At 36.1% G+C, this 21,188-nt stretch overlaps 3 protein-coding genes across 6 annotated transcripts; 2 read left to right on the top strand and 1 right to left on the bottom strand.

Moving 5' to 3' along the window:
- Nucleotides 1-1,302: 1,302 nt before the first annotated feature.
- On the top strand, nt 1,303-14,494 carry LOC112176267. 2 transcript variants are annotated; one of them, XM_040511062.1, is made up of 43 exons: nt 1,303-1,446; nt 1,575-1,687; nt 2,589-2,664; nt 2,856-2,915; nt 3,023-3,103; nt 3,233-3,309; nt 3,445-3,499; nt 3,611-3,659; nt 3,858-3,995; nt 4,586-4,673; nt 5,238-5,316; nt 5,426-5,472; nt 5,615-5,809; nt 5,966-6,041; nt 6,265-6,345; nt 6,417-6,497; nt 6,590-6,666; nt 6,760-6,814; nt 6,899-6,947; nt 7,081-7,218; nt 7,325-7,406; nt 7,512-7,590; nt 8,017-8,063; nt 8,565-8,776; nt 9,058-9,145; nt 9,259-9,378; nt 9,474-9,592; nt 9,680-9,752; nt 9,846-9,965; nt 10,586-10,654; nt 10,763-10,933; nt 11,023-11,070; nt 11,233-11,374; nt 11,772-11,869; nt 12,110-12,254; nt 12,367-12,452; nt 12,522-12,632; nt 13,065-13,139; nt 13,217-13,282; nt 13,397-13,585; nt 13,675-13,785; nt 13,909-13,989; nt 14,083-14,494. In XM_040511062.1, the coding sequence occupies exons 2-43, from the start codon at nt 1,586-1,588 to the stop codon at nt 14,260-14,262; spliced, it is 4,116 nt and encodes a 1,371-aa protein (XP_040366996.1). In that variant the 5' UTR covers nt 1,303-1,446; nt 1,575-1,585; the 3' UTR covers nt 14,263-14,494. The 2 variants fall into 2 exon arrangements, with proteins under 2 accessions (XP_040366996.1, XP_024169871.1); XM_024314103.2 differs by lacking the exon at nt 1,303-1,446 and having other exon boundaries at nt 1,461-1,687.
- Nucleotides 14,495-16,598: 2,104 nt separating this feature from the next.
- Nucleotides 16,599-18,448, top strand: LOC112179028 (galactose mutarotase). Its single transcript, XM_024317330.2, has 5 exons — nt 16,599-16,759; nt 16,867-16,916; nt 17,022-17,148; nt 17,466-17,570; nt 17,652-18,448. The coding sequence occupies exons 1-5, from the start codon at nt 16,618-16,620 to the stop codon at nt 18,272-18,274; spliced, it is 1,047 nt and encodes a 348-aa protein (XP_024173098.1). The 5' UTR covers nt 16,599-16,617; the 3' UTR covers nt 18,275-18,448.
- Nucleotides 18,449-18,519: 71 nt separating this feature from the next.
- On the bottom strand, nt 18,520-21,157 carry LOC112179029 (vacuolar protein sorting-associated protein 26C). 3 transcript variants are annotated; one of them, XM_024317333.2, is made up of 11 exons: nt 21,049-21,157; nt 20,878-20,970; nt 20,696-20,760; nt 20,520-20,574; nt 20,295-20,384; nt 20,069-20,153; nt 19,868-19,963; nt 19,545-19,729; nt 19,372-19,460; nt 18,997-19,096; nt 18,520-18,923 (listed from the first exon to the last, which is right to left on the bottom strand). In XM_024317333.2, exons 1-11 carry the CDS (start codon nt 21,097-21,099, stop codon nt 18,879-18,881), a joined length of 954 nt encoding a protein of 317 aa, XP_024173101.1. In that variant the 5' UTR covers nt 21,100-21,157; the 3' UTR covers nt 18,520-18,878. The 3 variants fall into 3 exon arrangements, with proteins under 3 accessions (XP_024173101.1, XP_024173100.1, XP_040367520.1); XM_024317332.2 differs by having other exon boundaries at nt 20,520-20,577; XM_040511586.1 differs by lacking the exon at nt 19,868-19,963 and having other exon boundaries at nt 20,520-20,577.
- Between the last annotated feature and the right edge of the window lie 31 nt (nt 21,158-21,188).

Below are 21,188 nucleotides of genomic sequence, written 5' to 3' on the forward strand. Positions count from 1 at the left end.
TCAACCAAAGAAAAAAGAATATCTGTGACTGTTAAAACCTCTCCAACATCTATTGTTTCGGATAATAGTACAATTTGTCTCAAAATCTTAAGGCAAAGCGTTTAGAAACTCAAAGTCATTATTTTTAAACAAATGAACAATTTGGAATCTGGCATTCTTTTTGCACTATTACAAATACAAAAATCATGAAAAAAGTTGGATCCACCATTATTTAGCAATACGAGATGCCTTTACATAACTTTTTGACTCATACGACCAACTCTTTTTTTTTTTACTCTTAACCACTCTTATATTCGAGGCGAAATGTTGTCTAATTAAACAGTGAATTACAATGTATGAAAAAAACTCTATTGCTATTTTGCGAGGCAATCTACATCGATATATATAATAAAAGCAAAAAACCTACAACAATGATAGAACGCCCCAAATTATCAACTCGTTTGCCGAGCAGAGTGTCACAAAATATTCCATCTTTTCCTTCAATTACATACGATAAATATGGATCATTATAGGTGCTTGGTGGTATGATTTTTTTAACTTGAATTTTCATTCATAATGTGTATTACTATAGAGATAGGGGTCCACAAATATTTTTTTATTATCAATTTACAAATCTTTATCCTTGCATCACGGGATTGGAATTCATCATTTATATCGGAATTAACATCACATATCAAGGGCAAAATCCTAAAATTAAAAAGTTCATAACAATGATTCCTTAAATATACGATCACATTAGTTATAGAATTAATCGGCTATAGGTGAGTTAGGGCTAGTTTGAGATTGCTGTGACTTTAAAAAAAAAATGTTGTTGCTGTGTTGTAAGAATAATCAGTTGTGAATTAAAATAGTTTAGTGTTTGGTAAATAAATTTGTTAGTACATAAAACAACTGCAGAGTGTGTTTTGATCCACAACAGCTTCTAAAAGCAACCTCTAGGCTGCTTCTAAAATCTACTGTCAGTGACCTATAACTTTCGATTAAAGTTGTTTTTTATTTATTTACCAAATACAAAAAAATCTAAAATTTTGAGCAAAATCTGATTTTTTAAAAAGCGAATCAATCCTAAACGGTACCTTAATCACTCGAGTAATTATTATACAATTAATTATTCCTTGTCCCAGAAAAGAAAAAGGACATTATGTCATTATTGTATGGAAAAAAAAAGAAAAAAAAAGAAGAAGACAAAATAGCTCATATTTTGTCAGCACTGTTTGACAGCACAGTTTCGTGTACAGAAAATACAGAAAATAGCTCAAATGGAAACGTGGAGGCTTAATAGGACTCCGTCGTATACTCGTATATGTTTTTTCCTCTTTCATTTCGATTCTCCCCCCCGGCCCCCGCGCGACACAACTTAATAGCACTCCGAGAAATCACATTTTGTTTTATTTTCGGTTTCAGAGTCAGCCTGACGTGCAAAAGGAATCCACTTTATACACACAGGTTTGGTTCTTCTCGTTTTTCATGTGATTCCATTTCTATACAAAGCTCACTTTCCTCCTCTTGCTATTGGGTTCTCTTATAAAGTTCCATCAAACTGAGTCGGTTCCTAAGCAAACACCACTGAGCAGGTCTGGCTGTAATGGCGTTTCATGGTGTTGTTGGGTTTGTGGGATTGGATGACTTGAGCTTGGACTTGGCTTCTTCACTTCTCCGCAGCGGTTTCAGAGTTCAAGCATTTGAGGTTTCCCCTTTTCTCACTCTATCTTGATCTTTGCTCTATCTGTTGTTATATTTTGTATCATGCTTAGTGTTCTCTCCAGCCTTTGGACTTGAACTTGTCAGACTAGTAGTTATGATATTGCAAGTGTAAACTGTACTTGCTTCACTGTTTTGAAATGACATTGTTGAATTAAGACCATTTGGCCTGCGTGGGTGGTGGAGCCGCCATGCCCACCTGGTTGAACCCCAATCCAATCATACGTTCATTGATCCTCGGCTCTCTTACATATGGGGACTCAATTTGGGTCTTCACTGTCTTCTATAATTTCGGTTTTGAAAAAAAGAAGAAGAAGGAAGTTTCTCATGTTTTGGTTAATGTTTAAGTTATTCAGTTGGCTGGAGATTTATCCATGTATTAAGAACAAGAAGAGTGTCCTTTGGTAAAGTTTTAATCTTTACATTCATTATTGATGCATTTGAGATGGATGACATCTTTGATCTCAATGCCACTAGGGAGTGATCTAATGAACCTAATTTGAGATTTCATCCTTGAAATTCATAATGTGATGGATTCGTCACTCCTTTGGCCAAACCATTGTGTGTGAAAGTGAAATATGCAGCATAATCATACTAACAGATTATGAGGCGTTTAATTGCTCTTTATTAGTTTATTTAGAGAAATGATTAAGCCAAAAACATATATGATACGACTTCATATGTGAATGAAGAAATATCTATAACACATAAAACTTTCACCGATATGAAAAGTTTTGTAGTCCTAAAATGATGCGTCATTTCTCTCTCTATGTATAGACATGGTAATAATTTCCTTCATTTTTTTTGTTCGCGTAATATTTATCTCTAAAAACAAGAATTTCCTATGTGAAGGGTTGTCATTTCTAATGCAGTTGTTTCATCTGTAGACATATGAACCTTTGATAAATGAGTTTTTAAAGCTAGGGGGAACAAGATGTAGCAGCCCAAAGGAGGCAGGAAAAGGTAAAGCGATTTCCTGACTCTTATCTGATCTGAGTCATTAAGCTGTCTAGTACTAATCTTCATTTCTAATATTCATTTACTTTTTCTGGTTCAATATGATCATTCTTAGGGTTGACACTCTAATCTTACTTACAAAAGGCTTGGGACACTGATATTCCTATTTCTCTGTCTGTCTCTTCTATGGCTTGCAGATGTTTCAGCTTTGGTTCTGTTAACTTCTCAGGCAGATCAAATTAATGATGCAACATCAGGTAATGAGGCTGCTTTTAAAGTTCTTTCCAACGCTTATATCCCGTATCATCTCTTTTTCCTTGTTTACTTTATTGATATACTGATACTTAACTGCATGGGAATGCAGGATTGCAGAACGATACTGTTCTCATTTTTAATTCAACAATGTTACCGTTGTGCATTAAGAATTTGCAGACGTGTTTCACAGGTAATTTGTTTCTGACAGCTATCAACTTGAGTACTTTCAAGATACAGCATACAAGCATCGATTTTTTTTTAATATATAATATCTATTTTGAAATTTGAGTTGATGTTGACCATTTTATTTTTCTTGCAGCTGATTATAAGCCAGCTTATGTTGTAGATGTATATGCCATGAAGGCAGTATCTGATAGTTTAAATGGAAAAATTATGGTAAGATTATTTGCTTTCTTATCTTCCCTGACTTCTTGTAGAGGTGGTTGTGAAGGTTCTCTTCTTCTCAGCCGCTCCAATAATTTAGTCTATTTTGAGTAGATTGCTCACATTTTTTTTCCCTTGACTCCTTAGATTGCTTCTTCAGGAAGTTCAAATGCCATTTTAAAGGCACGACCAGTTCTCTCTGGTAATCATTCAATCAATAAACTACAATTTTCACATTGGAATGTATTTTTGATAAGCATTGTCAAGCGTCTTTATATCATTTCTCAGTCAACTTACTTTCTTTTGATTACAGCAATGTGTGAAAAGCTTTATGTTTTTGAGGGTGAAGTTGGTGCTGGAAGGTAATGTATTCTCTTGATCTTGAGAACCTTTTTATATAGTTGAGAATGCATATAGACTCAAGTTTTCTATACAAGTGGATATGGTACATGTTACTTGTTCTTAATGTGTCATTTGAAGGGATAATTTCTCAATTAATGTATGAGAGTTCTAGTTCATGCTCAAATATATGTTTCTCATAATCTATATTGGTAGTGCAGCAAAATTAAGATGGTTAAGGAACTGCTTCAGGGTATTCATCTTGTTGCATCTTTGGAAGCTATTTCTCTTGGTACCAAAGCTGGTATTCATCCGTGGATAATCTATGATATCATATCTAATGCGGCCGGAAACTCATGGTGCGTGCTTATGCATTAATGTTGTATCTGTATTACATTAATGACTGTTTTATGTCAAAAGTCAAAGTTAAAGCACAACTGAGGATATATTTTGTAGTTAAATCCCATACAGTAATGTAACTGACTAGAATAAGTAAGATTCTTGATTTTATTTTTTCTGAACTCCTGTCTATAAGAATTCAGTTTGAGATAAAATAGACCATTTTATATGTAATGCATAGTTGACGACATCAGATTTAGGTTTATGAGAATATTTATGAAAATATATCAGTTTCTAGTGGTTTTGAATTTTCTTTAAAAGAGATTGACAAAATTTATCCAGAAGTTAGACAATAACCCAGACTTTTCTTGAGCATGTAATTACATAGTCTTCCATTGATTCTTTTGATTGGGATTAGATTGTATGAGAGCAAACTCTTAAGTTTACTTTAACAGTAGGGAATAGAACACAGGAAATCGATGTGCCGGAGCAATTTTTTTTCATCCACTAATGAGATACTTATTATGTCTAATGTATGTTTTCTTCATTTCATATGTTACCATAAGTTTAAGCATTTATTATTGATTTAATTGATCACTTCTGATTGCAGGGTTTTTAAGAACCAGGTGCCCCAGCTGTTAAAGCACTCAAAGGGTGCTCCTAAAGATCATTTACGTGACACTCTGGTTCAAAAATTGGTAAGATTTACTGCAATTATATGTATATTGAGATTTGTAGCACCGGGTACTGTTTTAAGTACGTCTTTCTGTTTTAGATTTGGGTGTTACTCAATGGTGGCTGGGTATCCTTTTCTTTTGCCATAACGATAGCAGATCACTAAGTAAAGATGAGTTTATGTTTTCATGCATGATTAGATTATACTCATTGGTATTCTTTAAGTACGCAAAATACTAAAAATGATTTAGGTTTGCTTAGCAGCACTGGATTGACATTTAAATCAAGCTTAACCGAACTCTTATCTAAATTGTGGTACGTAGAAGCTGTTACTGAGGCAATCATTATGAATTCAAGATATACAGAATGAAAGTAGAAAGAGAAGTAGGAATAAAATGTGTGAAATAGAACTAAAAAAAAATCCTGACTTAGCTGTAACTTAAGAACCATTGGTGCCAGATGTTTACATATTACTTTGTTGTATAGGGTTGGGCTTGAATTATTTAGCTTTCATTGAAGTCTTTGTCTTGGTGCTTTGATTATGTCTTCTCGTAATATAAGTCTAATATAAATTTTCCATATTGTAGGGGGTTATATTGAATCTTGCCAAATCACTTACTTTCCCTCTGCCACTTTTAGCAGTAGCTCACCAACATCTTATTCTTGGTACGTGTACACAAATCACTTATAAAACTATCAAACTACTTGCTATTGTTTGATGTTTGGAACTGACCAGCTTTGTTCTATATACTTCCTAATACATTTCCTTTTTCAGGGTCTTCAGATGGTAACACAGATGACCAAGATGCCACATTGATTAAGGTTGGTTAATGTTTTAGTTAAAGTAAATGTGATTACCTCTGGCCTGAGTTAATTCCATGTCACATTAATTTCTTTTAAGATATGTATGTCATATATTAACTTCTGCTTGTTATCTCTCATTTGTATACTGTCTGGTCTACAGGTTTGGGAAAAGAAACTTGGAGTAAAAATTTCAGATGCAGCAAATGCTGAGACTTACATCCCTGAGCAATTGGCGAGCCATATTGTTGCTAAATCAGATATGGTGAAGCGGATTGGATTCATTGGTCTTGGAGCAATGGGATTCGGCATGGCAACTCAACTTCTAAAATCAAACTTTTGTGTTCTTGGTTATGATGTAATTCCTCGTTAGATTTTCAATAATCAATTGATATAGAATGGAATCAAAACAAAAGCTCACCAATATAGTCACTCTTTTAGTCATTCACTGTGTGTTTGGTTTCTTTCTCCTTCACTAGAACTAATCTATTTTTTTGTGTCTTTTGGGATGCAGGTATATAAACCGACACTAATGCGATTTGCCAATGCTGGTGGCTTGATTGGAAGCTCTCCAGCAGAAGTATGTAAAGGTAATTGAAAGCTTATTCAATTTATAGAATTAGAAAGCAGTAAATTATTTAACTGATATTCAACGAAGCAGTATTCACTTTTGTTTTTTTGTTTTGTTTTTGGTAATAAGAAAATTAGTTTCAGGAATCCCCCTCTTTTTTAATGATGAAAGCGGACCTTTTTGTGTGTGTAAACTAAATTAAGGAATTAATCTATTTTTACCTGATGCCTTTTCTCTCATAGATGTTGATGTTCTGGTAATAATGGTCACAAATGAAGCTCAAGCTGAGAGCGCTTTATTTGGAGATTTTGGTGCTATTTCAGGTACCAAATTCTACTCAGCATTCCTGCTCCCTTTTATATCAACACTGACCCCATATTCCTGTGTCTTATAGCACTTCCATCTGGAGCTTCTATTATCCTTTCATCCACTGTTTCTCCTGGATTTGTGAGCCGACTAGATCAACGCTTACAAAGTATGTCGTATGTGCCATATCACACCATGTCACCGTGCTTTACTTTTGCAGTTGAAATCATAGTATTCATTCTGCAAATGTTATTGTTATAGATGAAGGAAAAGATCTGAAGTTGGTGGATGCTCCTGTTTCTGGTGGTGTTGTGAGAGCCGGCAATGGGACACTTACGGTTTGCAAAAACAACCATTTTTAAATAGTTATTTTATACCAACATTTTGCATAAATATTGTTACCAATCTTCAAACCTATGTGTCTTTCTCAGATCATGGCATCTGGCACAGATGAAGCTCTTAAGAGTACTGGTTCAGTCCTCTCAGGTAGTAAGCATGTACGATAATGTTCAGGTTGTAGGGCTCTTTTACAGAATTTTGTGGCTGATACTTGGCTTTCACTATGAACAGCATTAAGCGAGAAGCTTTATATTATCAAAGGAGGCTGTGGAGCTGGAAGGTACTCCTGAGTAGATGTTTGTTGTATTATTATTGCTTATGTATATGATTATGTCTATGTTCTTCAATTATGATTCACAATGTTCTGATTTCCTAGTATCATTACTTTTTTCCCCTCATATTGTTTTCTGTAGTGGTGTAAAGATGGTTAATCAATTGCTAGCTGGAGTTCATATAGCATCGGGAGCTGAGGCAATGGCGTTTGGAGCTCGGTTGGGTCTTAATACAAGGATGTTATTTGATTTCATCACAAATAGTGAGGGATCATCCTGGTAACTATCTTTCTTGTTCTAGTTCTCAATTCCATCCAAGACTCAAATTGGAATTTTTTATTTATTTTCAAGTTCATTTAACCTTGTACTAGAAATCCCTGTGCAGGATGTTTGAAAATCGTGTTCCACACATGCTGGACAATGATTATACACCACTTTCTGCGCTTGATATCTTTGTGAAAGATTTGGTCAGACTGACTTGCACTGTGTGCAGTGTTTTCAATAGAAACAACGTATAATTACAATAATTGGTGATTATCAGGTTACCATAATCATATGCTAATCATGTACAGGGAATTGTTACTCACGAATGTTCAATTCGAAAGGTTCCACTTCATGTATCGACTATTGCTCATCAACTATTCCTATCAGGTTCTTTCTAATTTTCTTTCTCCTGAAAATACAGTCTCATGACTCTCATATTTTCCTAGCCAACCTATTTACGAATTAGTAGGTTGCCTCACATTCACTTTCTCAATTAGTGGAGAGAAGATGCATGACTTATTGTTAATAGGCATGTGGCAAAGCACATTTCTTCTTGTTAGCTTAATAATGTGTCATAAATATGTGCTATACAAACTATAAAACTTTTAATGGGATAGGATAGTATAAACTAGTGTTTATACTTGCAAAAGATATTGGAAATTCGGTAGACAATTGTCAGGTGATAAATATAACACCAAAATATGTAATAGAAACCAGAAATACATACTAGTAACTATGTAAGAAAAGAGTTCTGTTATTTTTAAGTTGTTAACATGCTCATGGAAACTAACACTTGATATAACTGTCTGGCAGGTTCTGCTGCAGGTTGGGGTCGACAAGATGATGCTGGTGTGGTTAAGGTACGGGCAAGTTTTAATGGTTTTCTCTTTTAGCTGAGGGAGATAGTTTACTGGTTACAGAGAATAATTACAAAATTCATGTACCAATCCAAAATAATTTCATAGATGATAATTCGCTATTAGATTCAATTAACTGGATTCATAAAGACTTACGATATCAGAGTGCTAAACCAAACCTCAGCACTGAAATGAAATTCCTCAGTATCTGACCCTTGTTTTTGCAAAGCTTTCTTACACAATCAATACCGTGAAACAACTTTTCTCAGAATCCAGATTTATGGATAACGACATAGAGATTCACCACAACTTATTACCTGTTACCAGTTCATAATGTGTAAAATATATTATCAAAATTGAGTAGTGAAACTTATCATTTGAATTCATTTCCTGTCTTTATCATGCATTTAGTATGCACAGTGTAGTCCATTCTGAGAACAGTTGGAAGTTGGAACATGGCTGTTGCATTTTTTCCCCTCAACTAGAACTTTTGTTTGTTTGTAGGTTTATGAGACACTCACAGGCGTTAAGGTAGAAGGAAAACTTCCGGCTGTTAAGAAAGACTTTGTATTGCAATCTCTCCCAGCTGAATGGCCATCAGATCCCATAGGTGAAATACAGAAACTAAATCAGGACACATCAAAGACTTTGGTTGTTCTTGATGATGATCCAACTGGAACTCAAACTGTGCATGATATTGAGGTCTTAACTGAATGGTGAGTGTCTTTAATTGTCTAATATGTAACTCTAATTTCGCTGCCATTCCGAAGAAAATAAAAAGAAATAAAATAAATATGGGCTAGGCACTACAGATAATGGATCATATATTCTATATGGTACTCTAAAGTGTAATTGCTGCAGAGTTTGTATTAATGTTGCTTTTCTTTGCTACACATATTACATTATGTGATGAAAACCATCAGTACCTGTAACCAATATATCATAAAGCGAGCAGACATTCAGGAGTTGTTATGAACTGGTCAGTGGTTTTTTGCAGGACTGTTGAATCACTGATTGAGCAGTTCAGAAAAAGCCCGAAATGCTTTTTCATTTTGACCAACTCCAGGGCAATGAGCTCTGACAAGGTAAGGGTTTTGTGCAATTATAAAAGAAGAAGAAAAAATCCTTCTTACTCCAAGGAATGTATTTTGTATACATTTTTCCTTTCCCTGTTTCAACAATTGATGTTGTTTTACAGGCCACCACATTAATCAAAGACATCTGCACAAACTTGCATACTGCAGCCAAATCAGTTCAGGATGCTGATTATACTGTAGTTTTGAGAGGTGATTCGACTTTGCGTGGTCATTTCCCAGAGGCAAGTGATGTAACTATATTTAAGTATTTACATTAGAGTCACTCAACACTATAGAGACTTGTCATTTAATGAATGAAGATACTATGTGTGTTTAGGAAGCTGATGCTGCTGTTTCAGTATTGGGTGAGATGGATGCATGGATCATCTGCCCCTTTTTTCTTCAAGGCGGGCGTTATACCATCGGAGATATACATTATGTAGCTGATACTGATCAGTAATATTCATTCCTTTTGCTTTTGGAAATTCTTAACAATGAATTAATCCTGTAGCTTAATATCTGTCATGGTTCATGGATCTTTAGGCTTATCCCTGCAGCAGATACAGGATTTGCTAAAGATGCTGCTTTTGGCTACAAATCTTCGAATCTTCGTGAGGTCTGTTTATGTTATCTGCTTAAATTTCATGGCTTTAATATCCATATTACCCAAGTATGTTAGTTTGAATTGTGAATTGCAATTTCTTTGAAGTGGGTTGAGGAGAAAACAGCTGGTCGCATACCAGCCAGCAGTGTCGCATCCATTTCTATTCAACTGCTGAGAGAAGGTGGCCCAGATGCTGTTTGTGAGCATCTTTCCAGTTTGCAGAAGGTACAGGCTACGGATTACCACACAAAATCGTGCAATCTCTCACTCCCCCATGCATGCAAAATAAATGACTATCTTGTACTTGGCTTGACATAAATCAGGTGGATTTACATGTGGATATGGCAGTCTTATTGCTTTTATTAGCTTGGGACATAGATACATACTGCAATACTGTTGGGGAACATATGAAATTGGGTTCCTCTTGTGATAGAAATTGTAGCTTCTGTAATATGGTAACTGACTTCATGTGAAACAAGTGTGTGATTACACAAAGATCAGATGAAGTGATCCTGTGATAGATGAAGTTGATGGTAGAGAATAGCTTGTTTTGCTATTCTATGCCTGCAACTGGTGGTTCCAAAATCATGAAATTATATTGGTTTACATAAGAAACAAAGAGTCCATTCATGACCAGAGAAGTAACTGCTGATAGGAACATCTGCATAAGGATGAGAAATTGGTAGGATCAGGAAGAGAAAGTAGACAAACTAAGAAGGGGAGTCCTTCCTGTATAAAATAAAAAAAATATCAAAAGTTTCTGTCAACTGGTGGAGTTTTCTTTTTGGATTAGTGGCATTTATGCCTGCGTTACATCCTATTATTTTAATTTTCACATGGAACAGGGATCAACATGCATAGTTAATGCTGCTAGCGAAAGAGATATGGCTGTTTTTGCAGCTGGAATGATCAAGGCACGTCCCTTCTATACTTATTTATTTATCCATTTTTCAAATTTCCTCTGGTATATTTTGATCAAGTTGTTGAGATGTCTGCTTTTGTCTTTGTGTGTGATGCGACAGGCAGAACTGAAAGGCAAGCAATTCTTATGCCGCACTGCTGCTAGTTTTGTTTCGGCAAGGATTGGAATTATTCCCAAAGCTCCAATTTTGCCCAAGGATCTAGGAATAAACAAGGAACGGAATGGTGGTCTCATAGTTGTTGGATCATATGTTGCAAAGACGACAAAACAGGTTGAACTGAAGTCTAGATCAGTGGATAATGTATCACATCCTATCCCCTTTTCTGATTTCAGCTCATGGCTCACTCTTATAATTCTTAGGTAGAAGAGCTTAAGTTACAATGTGGCCAGATTCTGAGAAGCATTGAGGTGAGCAGACAGAATCTCTGTCTTACAACTTTTTCTTCATTGGATGCTGATTCGATTTGTCTAGTCAACTCCAAGTTTGACCTGTTCTTATCCCAAGTCCACGTAATATGTAATTTTATTTTAGCATGAGGGATCTGAATATGCCTCCTTCATCATAATCAGGTTTCGGTTGCTAAAGTTGCAATGAGGTCTGCAGAAGAGAGGGAGGAGGAAATCAGTACAGCAGCTGAGATGGCTGATATTTTTCTTTCAGCTCAGAATGACACACTAATAGTAACCAGTCGGGAGCTTATTACCGGCAAAAGTTAGTTTCCTGTTACTTTTATTTAAAGAAATATATTAATGTACCCTGTTTGCAAGAATTCTGAAAAAGGAGAAGAGCATGATTTCTACAAGAACCAAAAAAGAGCTTGCTCTGCTGTTTTGTATATCAATTTTCCAAAAGAAGAAAACACATAATTTTTTCCTTTACTTTCAGACAACATTGGTTAATAGTAACTGCTCATTGCCTCCATTAGTAAGAGTCATTGTGATCGACTATCTGTCCATCCTTCTTGTGGATCTTTTTTGTTAAAGTTATATTTCCTATTTCATTGTAAGAATAAATAAATGAAAAAGTTTGGTAAAGTATTTTGTCTATATAAGAAAAATGTTCTGTATGTATTCTGTCCTGAAATGGCAACTAATTGCTCATTGCACAGGTCCCTCTGAGAGTTTGGAAATCAACTTCAAAGTTAGCTCTGCACTGGTGGAAATAGTTAGGCGAATAACTAAAAGACCTCGTTACATCCTTGCAAAGGTACTTTGCACTTTCAAATGCCACCATGCTCTTTCCTTATCTTGCTTTTTTTTTTTTTTTTTGGTTATGAAAGTTATTCATTTGCACTTTTATTTCTTATTATTATTTCTTTATTCCTGTGTATCTGTCAATTTATCACAACATCTTGCATTGTATACAACTATGGGTAATGAAGTTTTAGTAACTGTCACTATTTATCTGGATCTTGTATGCTCATGCTGAAGTTATTTCCCCTTCTAGGGTGGAATCACCTCTTCTGACCTTGCTACTAGAGCCCTTGAAGCAAAATGTGCTAAAATAGTGGGACAAGCCTTGCCTGGTGTTCCCTTATGGCAGTTGGGTCCTGAAAGTAGGCATCTGGGAGTTCCATACATTGTTTTTCCCGGTGAGTAGCAGGGTCACATGCACATTCTAACAGTTAATAGTTTTTGGGAATCAAGGTAAACCAAAACAACTAAACATATTGATATGGGGCTTCCTCCCTTCTTCATTCTTAGGTAATGTTGGTGACAGTGGAGCATTGGCCGAGCTAGTGAAATCCTGGGCTCGTCCAATCAGATTTTCAACGAAAGAGCTTCTTCTGGTAAGGGCCATTAATTTGATGTTCATACATTTTTTTTTTTCACGTACTAACAATTTCATCTGTGTAAAGAATGCAGAAAAGGGTGGATATGCTGTTGGAGCATTCAATGTTTATAATTTAGAAGGAGTAGAGGCAGTTGTTGCTGCAGCGGAGGAACAACAGAGTCCTGCCATATTACAGGTTAGAAGCAGTAGAACATCTCATATTACGTGACTATTTTTCTGAATTGTGCTCTTTTTAAGTGTGAGTTTCAAACGTAAGCTTGTCTATAAAAGCTACTTCCAAGTTCTGCATTAACATTACCTGACAATATATATATGCTACTTCCAAGTTCTAGATCCTAATAGAACTGCAGATCTTTAGTGACTTTAAGATCGCAAAAAAATAAGAATACCAATGCACTTGGTTCAATCTTTTTAAACATGCAACATAATTAGAAATTCTCAATATATTTGCTGCATGAGGTGATTTCACAATTACACATCTTCAGGGAAACAAAGCAGCATCCAATATATTTATGCTAATTCCATTCATGTAGTCTTTCTTACATGTATAACTGCATCATAGATTTAATCAATATTCAATAACTTATGATTGTGATTGACTATCTAGATCCATCCCGGTGCCTTGAAGCAAGGAGGCATGCCGTTGATTGCTTGTTGCATCTCTGCTGCTGAACAAGCCAGTGTAAGTCACTTGAACTGTTGAACAACTGTATATTGCGACTTTTTGTTAATGACAAGATAATGTACATATAACGGCAGGTACCCATAACTGTACACTTTGATCATGGAACTTCAAAGCAAGATCTGGTGACAGCTCTTGACTTGGTAAGTTGACTTCTACCATTTGATATCGTGTTCCATATATCACTTTCTAGTCAGAATGTAATCTGTTTATCATTGGCCAATGCTAATCTTGATTCTTGACTTTGACATTGCCAGGGATTTGATTCTGTCATGGTAGATGGTTCACATCTTTCCTTTACAGAAAATGTTTCGTACACTAGGTTCATAACATTCTTGGCTCACTCAAAAGGCTTGCTAGTAGAAGCTGAACTAGGGAGATTGTCAGGGACAGAAGATGATTTGACTGTTGAAGATTATGAAGCAAGGCTGACCGATGTTAAGCAGGTTATTTTTTTTTTCTAACATTTTTAAGACCAGCTTTCCATTTTATGTTAGACATGTCCAAATTCATCAGAAGGCCTCACAAATTTCAGGCTCAAGAGTTCATCTATGAAACTGGTATAGATGCTTTGGCAGTGTGTATCGGAAATGTCCATGGTAAATACCCTGCAAGTGGCCCAAATCTGAGACTTGACTTGCTTAAGGTAAACTACAGTTACTTGTTATACAGTGTTGTTCTGAATGTGCATCCACTCCAATATGCTATCCCCTCTCCAGAACCACACATTTCTTCATTATCTAGGTTACTGACTTTACTTCCACGTTAGGAATTGCACGCGTTGAGTTCAAAGAAAGGAGTCTTTCTGGTGCTTCATGGAGCTTCTGGTGTGCCCAAGGAACTTGTAAAGGTATAATGTCTTTATGTAACAAGGCCCTCAAAGATGTTTCCTCTGTAATGCGTTCTGATGTTTACAGACATTATGTTGTTACTCCTTGAACAGGGATGCATAGAGCTAGGTGTGAGAAAGTTCAATGTAAATACCGAGGTACGGAAAGCTTATATGGATTCCCTTAGCAACTCAAAGAAAGATCTGGTCCATGTTATGGAGTCAGCAAAACTAGCCATGAAAGCAGTGATTGCAGAGAAGATGATTCTATTTGGCTCAGCAGGAAAGGCATGATGGTCTGTGCATCTGTGTGTTCAGCGTCATATAATGGTTTCTTGAAGCTTATTATCAAAGTTATGGAGATAAATCTTATATGTGATGTGTGAAATATGTGTATGATGTATCACATATGAGCATCTACTCACATGTTCCCAACAATTGGAAATTGGAAATTGGAATTGGGGTGTAAAAATAACAGAATCAATTCAAGTCCGTGAATAAAAGTAGAGCCTTTTCATTTCTCCTAGTTTAGCTCATGTCGATAATGATTTGGCCTAACCTATGCTCAATCTGAAAATCTTGTGCATTTCCTCTCGGCTTTCTTGGATTCCAAACTTCCTGTTGTTCGTTTAAGAGCCAAGCGAGTCCACCGACGAATCGATGTTGGGAAATCAAACTTGTTTAATGTAGTCATCCGAAACAATTAAAATCGACGACGTATATATATTTCAAGTTTTTCAACCAAAAATAAATAAATGTATATATGGGGAATATTTTTACCGACGAATTATTTATATTATTTGATTATATTAAGGCTACTATTTAGTATGATCAGTATACGTTGACGTTTTGTAAATGACCATATTGATTACTTGTGTTAAATATTGGGAAATCCTTAAAGATTTATTACTGTATGTTTCAAATATTTAAACATGAGAATAATAAACAAGATGAATAACACACACCTCAATAGTGTGTTTGGATGAAGGAAAAAGAGATGATATTTAAAATGAAAATAAGCAGTTCATAATTTCTTAACATAAATTATCTCATTTGACATTCTATACTTGGAAATTATGAATTTCTCTATGGAAAGAAATGAATGAATTGATTGTCTGAATTCTTCACTTCAATTTCCATCAAAATATGTATCATTTTGAATTCCCTTTTACTTTTCTTACTTTATTAGTTTCCAAAATAAGGTCATTTTCATTTTCAATATTTTAACTTGTTTTAAATCTTCTTAATTTATTACACATTTCAGATTCTGAATAAATACAACCAAACAATGAAAATTGCAATTTATGGAAATTCTAATTGATGGAGTGGTAGATTCCATCGTTTTAAAATTTCTCAGCAATTTATAATTATTTCATCCAAAAATGACATAATTGAAGAGAAGATTGTTGAGTGAGGTCTTAAGAAGCCATGTCAATGGTCGAAATTGATATGATGAAGTGTGGAGAAGAAAGATGTATCACAACATCCAGAGTTTAGAAGAAGAGACGTAAAAAAGAATATAGGCGTGATTCAATTTTTTTCTTTTTCTAATATATAGATGTCCATTTTGGATATTTAACCTACCTATAAAATTTGATTTAAAATATAAAATAATAGGAATGTGTATTTAGGGCTGTCAATGGGTCGTGTCGGGTTGGGTTTGTATCGGGTTAAGGTATTTGTCGTGTCGCAAAATATAAACCCAAACCCAACCCATTTAATAATCATGTCAAAAATTTAAACCCAAACCCAACCCATTTATTAAACGGGTTACCCGTTTCCAACCCGCTTAACCCATTTAATAAATAAGTCGTGTCTTGTTAGACAAAATGACTCATTTAAGCATTAATAATGAGACCCATTTAACTAAAAAAATGCATAAATTAATAAAATTTACTAAAAACTCTACAAGACGAAGGATATAAATAATTATATATAATTCATAAATAATTAAATCCAATAATTAAACAGCGAAATATTTCAAATTGTCTAATCCTATGATAAAATACTCTGAACGTCCAAAATTTCAAGAAGAAACAAAGCATAATTGAGTTATACGGGTTCACTTCGTGTTGGCGGGTTGACCCGTGGCCGACCCATTTATTAAATGGGTCATGGCGGGTTGACCCGTGGCCGACCCATTTATTAAATGGGTCATGGCGGGTTGACCCACCGTCAACCCGCTTTTTAATCGTGCGGGTTCAACCCGCTTTATTTCGTGCGGGTTTCTAGTCGTGTTATCGGGTCGTATCGGAATTGACAGCCCTATGTGTATTAAGTAATTAAAGGTGTATATTTAAAATTTCTCATATATTAATATGTAACACAACAATACGCAATGATCGCTATTGGATGACACGACAAAATTGTATCACCGTTTAAGTAGTCCTAAAGCCCCAAAAATTAGTAACTTGACACTATTAGAGTTATCACCGAATAATTCAAGTTGGATTCATGCTTGGATTATGGGACTGAGTACAAAAAAATTTGAGGATAAGTAGAATAATACGAGAAGAGAGAGATCACACAGGATACGGATTTGTCTACAGTACAGGATAAACTAAGGAAACATACGTGGCAACATATCTAGAAGACATGACGTCACCATTCAGTTTAAAACTAAAGCTGCACACGTATATAATCCAATCCATGCCAATAGAAACAGAAAGAGAAACAGAAAGCATGGCAGATCAGAAAGCAGAAATCTTTGAACTCAACAATGGCACCATGCGAGTCCTCATCTCCAACTTGGGCTGCACCATCACCTCCTTGTCTGTTCCTGGCAAAGACGGTGAGAAATTACCCTTCACTCCCTTGTTTGGTTGTTGATTTCACTGTAAAGTTGCAGTTTTTGATGAATGTTGCTGATGTTTTGGATTCGATTGTGGGTTTTTGAAGGAAAATCGGCTGATGTTGTGCTTGGATTCGACTCTGTTGAGCCCTATTTGGTAAATTTCTCATTTTATTTTTCGATCGGAATTTGATTCTGGGTGTTCTGTTGTTTGTATGTTGGATTTAGATTTTGATGGTGTTTGAATGTGGATGATAATCAGAAAGGGCTGGCTCCTTATTTTGGCTGCATTGTGGGCCGGGTCGCCAATAGGATCAAAGATGGCAAGTTTACACTCAATGGAACTGACTATTCTGTGTCTCTCAACAGGCCTCCAAACAGTCTCCATGGTATGGATCACTCTGTCCTGTTTCGATTAGCCGAGATCTGCTACGTAAAAAGTTGAGGATCAAATCATGGAATACTTAATTGGATCTTTGCATGTTTTATTTGCAACTAATGGACTGATCTGCATATTGCATTTGTGGAGGAACTCGGTTTGTGATTGGCATTGATATCACAGTAATAATGATGATGCTTACAAGATGGGTCTGATTGTTGTTGTGATTATGATTAATGAATCATCATATGCGGTTTGCTTGGTGTGTTTTGGAACAACTGGGCCTTATGTGGTGCATTTTCTGATGTTGCCTGTGTTTCTCTGTAGGTGGTAACAAGGGTTATGACAAGCAGATATGGCAGGTAGCCGAACATAAGAAAGACGATAAGCCGTCCATTACTTTCAAATATCATAGTCATGATGGGGAGGAAGGTTATATCTCTGTCCTTTTTCTTTCTTTCTTTCTCTCGAGCTGTCTCTGTGTTGCGGTCTGATGTTTTTCGCTGGAAATAGGTTACCCGGGGAGTGTTTCTGTGACTGCAACTTATACACTTACTTCAAGCACTACTATGCAACTCGACATGGAAGCAGTGCCTGAGAACAAGCCTACCCCTATCAGCTTAGCTCAGCACACTTACTGGAACTTGGCTGGCCATAACTCAGGCGACGTACTTGACCACAGAGTTCAAATATGGGCTAACCACATTACCCCTGTGGATGAAAACACAGTTCCCACAGGTGAAATCATGCCGGTTAAAGGCACCCCCTTTGATTTCACTGCTGAGAGGAGGGTTGGTGAGTCCATCCATGAGGTTGGACTAGGGTACGATCACAACTATGTGCTTGATTGTGGGGAAGAGAAGGAAGGTTTGAAACATGCTGCTAAAGTGAGAGACCCTTCCAGCTCAAGGGTCCTTAACCTATGGAGCAATGCCCCTGGGATGCAGTTTTACACTGGGAATTATGTCGATTGTGTTCAAGGTAAAGGAGGTGCTGTTTATAATAAGCATGCAGGGCTCTGCTTGGAGACTCAGGGATTCCCAAATGCAATCAACACTCCAAACTTCCCATCTGTTGTTGTCCAACCTGGTGAGAAGTATAGAAACACCATGTTGTTTGAGTTTTCAGTTGAGTGAGGTAGTGTTAGTTGTTGCAGTACTCTTTTGAGGAGTAGACATCGGGTTTGGTTTTACATATGGTCTGCTTGCTGGGTGCAATTGTTAAGGAGTTGAATGGTGGTATCTCTTGATAATAAAGTTGGTGAATGCATAGTCCGAGTACTTTCTAGTTGACCTTGTTCAAAATTTCAATTTCATGAATATTTTGATGAGTTTGGCATGCTGATGTGCAAATTATTATCGACTACAAATCTACAATCCAATTGAGAAAATCAGTTTATCCGAACTAAAGAATTCTAACAATACATGGTAAATAAGGATGTTCATTCATCAAAGATTTCTTGTTTCAAACTCATTTTTTACAAAAAGATCAGCATCTTAAGGCAGGTACCCATACAAAGAATTGGACTCGCCTAGATGAAGCTAAAATGACCACACAGATTTCGAATGTGCTTGTGTTATTCTTTTCAGCAAGAGGCATGAAGCCGAAAAACTTGACACAAATACCAAGAGGCCTGACATCTGGGGAGTCCTCACCAAGATAGGTCAAATGAGGGAAGGGAGGAGTTCAATGAACCCTGTAGATGTTTCAATCCTGTTTGTAACCTTTGTCCAGCTCATCTTACCTTGTTCTAACAAGTTCAAGCGGTAGAGTCTCCATTGCAAGCTGAGATTGGGGAAGAGAATTACAATAGCACTAAAATCTATCAGTTTGAATCAATATCTAAAATGATGCTTACCCATAGTCTGGGAGTTGTAGGATCAGATTTTGAATGCAATTTCGCTACCTCTGACTGAAATGTTATGACTATGACAACTTTAAATTCAATCGAGAATGGCCTGCACAAATAGTTAACAAGGATTTGTGACATTTATCTTAAACAATATCAGTCATTCCTAAATAACACAAGCATGGAGAAAAACTGTATGGCAATCAGAATTATTCTTTACTTCATCCCAAAATACTTCAATCAAATGCCATGTTGAGTTTTGTAAGCACGGTACTACCAATTAGGATTGCTCTATTCCGGTTTTCAGTACAATTTAATATTTCAAAAACAATTCACACTAAAATAGGATTTTGAGGTGAAAATATTTTGTTATTGGCAACTCACCCTGCTGAGACTGTAGGACATGTCAAAAGACGGGGAAGTATAACATGAATGGGCAGAGTCATATTATGACAGACATCTCCATCTGCTATCTGATATATGAAAAACAACCGGTAGAGTTGTTATGACAAGTAAATTGAGTTATATATGTTGAGAAGATAAGAAAGGGTACATACCTGTGTAGTCTGAACCACAGACTTCTCAGTCACAATTTTCTCCCCTAGAAGGATTGACTCTACACGAAGCAAGTGTATATCAATGGAAGAAATTGGAACTGCAGATGCTTCTACTGTTAGTTCACCACTAACGGGATCCGATAAAGAACATTGAGTGGCCATTTTTCCAATGATTCGAAATCCACCTATTCAGCAATACCTCTTGTCAGTCATGGTATCATGAAAAAGAAAATGAGCATTCCCTTTCCAATAATAAAGGCTGACAATACTCTAAGAACAGTAACTAGAGATAGATAGGATATAACAGGAAGTAACCAGCAAACCTGATTTCAGTTGAGGAAGTAGCGGATGTCTTTGGGTATCCTGAGTAATGTAAAAGACAACCATCTCCGGAGAAACTGGTTGCTCAATTACATCAGCTGATTAAATACAAAATCAGAAAGCAAGTTACTTAAACTAATATATGTAAATGAAACCACAGAGAATAAAATCAGATAGCATCTTAATCTATAGTCAATACACACCTTTATCACTTTCAACTATGAACTCCATTGTTGTAGATAACGACTTATAAAGGTATCCTCTCGATATATCTACAGTCACTAAATACTATGGCACAATTCATTATCATGTCTCGGTTAAGTATGAAAAAGGAAAATGCATTTCAAAGGCAATCAGAAGCAATGATACATTCCCAACTAATAGGGCTAACTACTGAACATGTGTACTTTCCAAGGCAGAAGGATGCACCTGAATGTTAATATTTCCTCCATGGAACGTCTCATAGAACTTTTCGAGGTTATCTTCTCTTGGTTGCCTGATATGCATAGAAAACGGTATCTGCCATAAACACAGAACTTTTAATTTGCAAATGGTCTAATAGGAATTCGAATCCACCATAATTTACTGCAACTGGAAAAATCGAAAGCGGCTAGAGGATGCACTGCTTAAAGTTAAACTACTTGTTATTCGTACCTCGGTCGTGCCTGAAGCAATCTTTCCAGCAGGTCTAAGCTCAACAATTTTGTTCCTGCTTTCAAGTGAGAAAAACAAATTGGTTGCAGAACGCTTCCATATTAGCCAAAACAGGAAAGATGTAATGTCTACTAAAAGATGTAATGTCTCCAAAAGCTAAGAAAGATGTCACTCACAGAATCGAAATAGGCTTGGCAGCACCAACCAAAGTCTCTATAACTCCGGCCGTCCCTCCCCGAACCTTCACAACAGCAAAAAAAAAAGAAAAAAGAAACCTATAATTCACCACACCACCTTTACCCAGTTTCTCCAAGTTAAACCACGTTTCATTTTATAACACGGACGGTGAAATTCGAACCTGCAAGTTGACAGATCCATCAACCGCGATGCGAATTCCATAGTGCGAGATTGAAGACGCAGACTTCACTATGATGTTGCCCTCAACCAGTTCCTGAAAAATTCCAATATCACCTTTCATCATTAATATAAAATAAATAATGATAAAAGAATTTCAAAGAGAGAGAATTACAGAAGGACGATAAACTCGATTAATCCGGGAAAGCTTGAGCTCAATCGACATTGTTAACGACGCAGCCAAGCCAACCAAAGCAAGTCAGCAACTCTGCTGCTAATGCTAAATAGAATAGAAGAAGAAGCGGCTTTGGCTAC

The sequence above is a fragment of the Rosa chinensis genome, chromosome 7 (genome assembly GCF_002994745.2).
Source record: "Rosa chinensis cultivar Old Blush chromosome 7, RchiOBHm-V2, whole genome shotgun sequence".
NCBI lineage: Eukaryota > Viridiplantae > Streptophyta > Magnoliopsida > Rosales > Rosaceae > Rosa > Rosa chinensis.

What these genes read in the sequence shown, in the direction of transcription:
- LOC112176267 (XM_040511062.1), top strand. Translation starts at nt 1,586, where the DNA reads ATGGCGTTTCATGGTGTTGTTGGGTTTGTGGGATTGGATGACTTGAGC. An exon ending in TATGTAGCTGATACTGATCA is followed by an intron (nt 9,593 to 9,679) that starts GTAATATTCATT and finishes ATGGATCTTTAG; the next exon opens with GCTTATCCCTGCAGCAGATA. An exon ending in AATCTTCGAATCTTCGTGAG is followed by an intron (nt 9,753 to 9,845) that starts GTCTGTTTATGT and finishes ATTTCTTTGAAG; the next exon opens with TGGGTTGAGGAGAAAACAGC.
- LOC112179028 (XM_024317330.2), top strand. Translation starts at nt 16,618, where the DNA reads ATGCCAATAGAAACAGAAAGAGAAACAGAAAGCATGGCAGATCAGAAA. An exon ending in ACTCTGTTGAGCCCTATTTG is followed by an intron (nt 16,917 to 17,021) that starts GTAAATTTCTCA and finishes GATGATAATCAG; the next exon opens with AAAGGGCTGGCTCCTTATTT. An exon ending in TAGTCATGATGGGGAGGAAG is followed by an intron (nt 17,571 to 17,651) that starts GTTATATCTCTG and finishes CGCTGGAAATAG; the next exon opens with GTTACCCGGGGAGTGTTTCT.
- LOC112179029 (XM_024317332.2), bottom strand. Translation starts at nt 21,099, where the DNA reads ATGTCGATTGAGCTCAAGCTTTCCCGGATTAATCGAGTTTATCGTCCT. An exon ending in TGTCCTACAGTCTCAGCAGG is followed by an intron (nt 19,097 to 19,371) that starts GTGAGTTGCCAA and finishes CTATTTGTGCAG; the next exon opens with GCCATTCTCGATTGAATTTA. An exon ending in CTACAACTCCCAGACTATGG is followed by an intron (nt 18,924 to 18,996) that starts GTAAGCATCATT and finishes CCCCAATCTCAG; the next exon opens with CTTGCAATGGAGACTCTACC.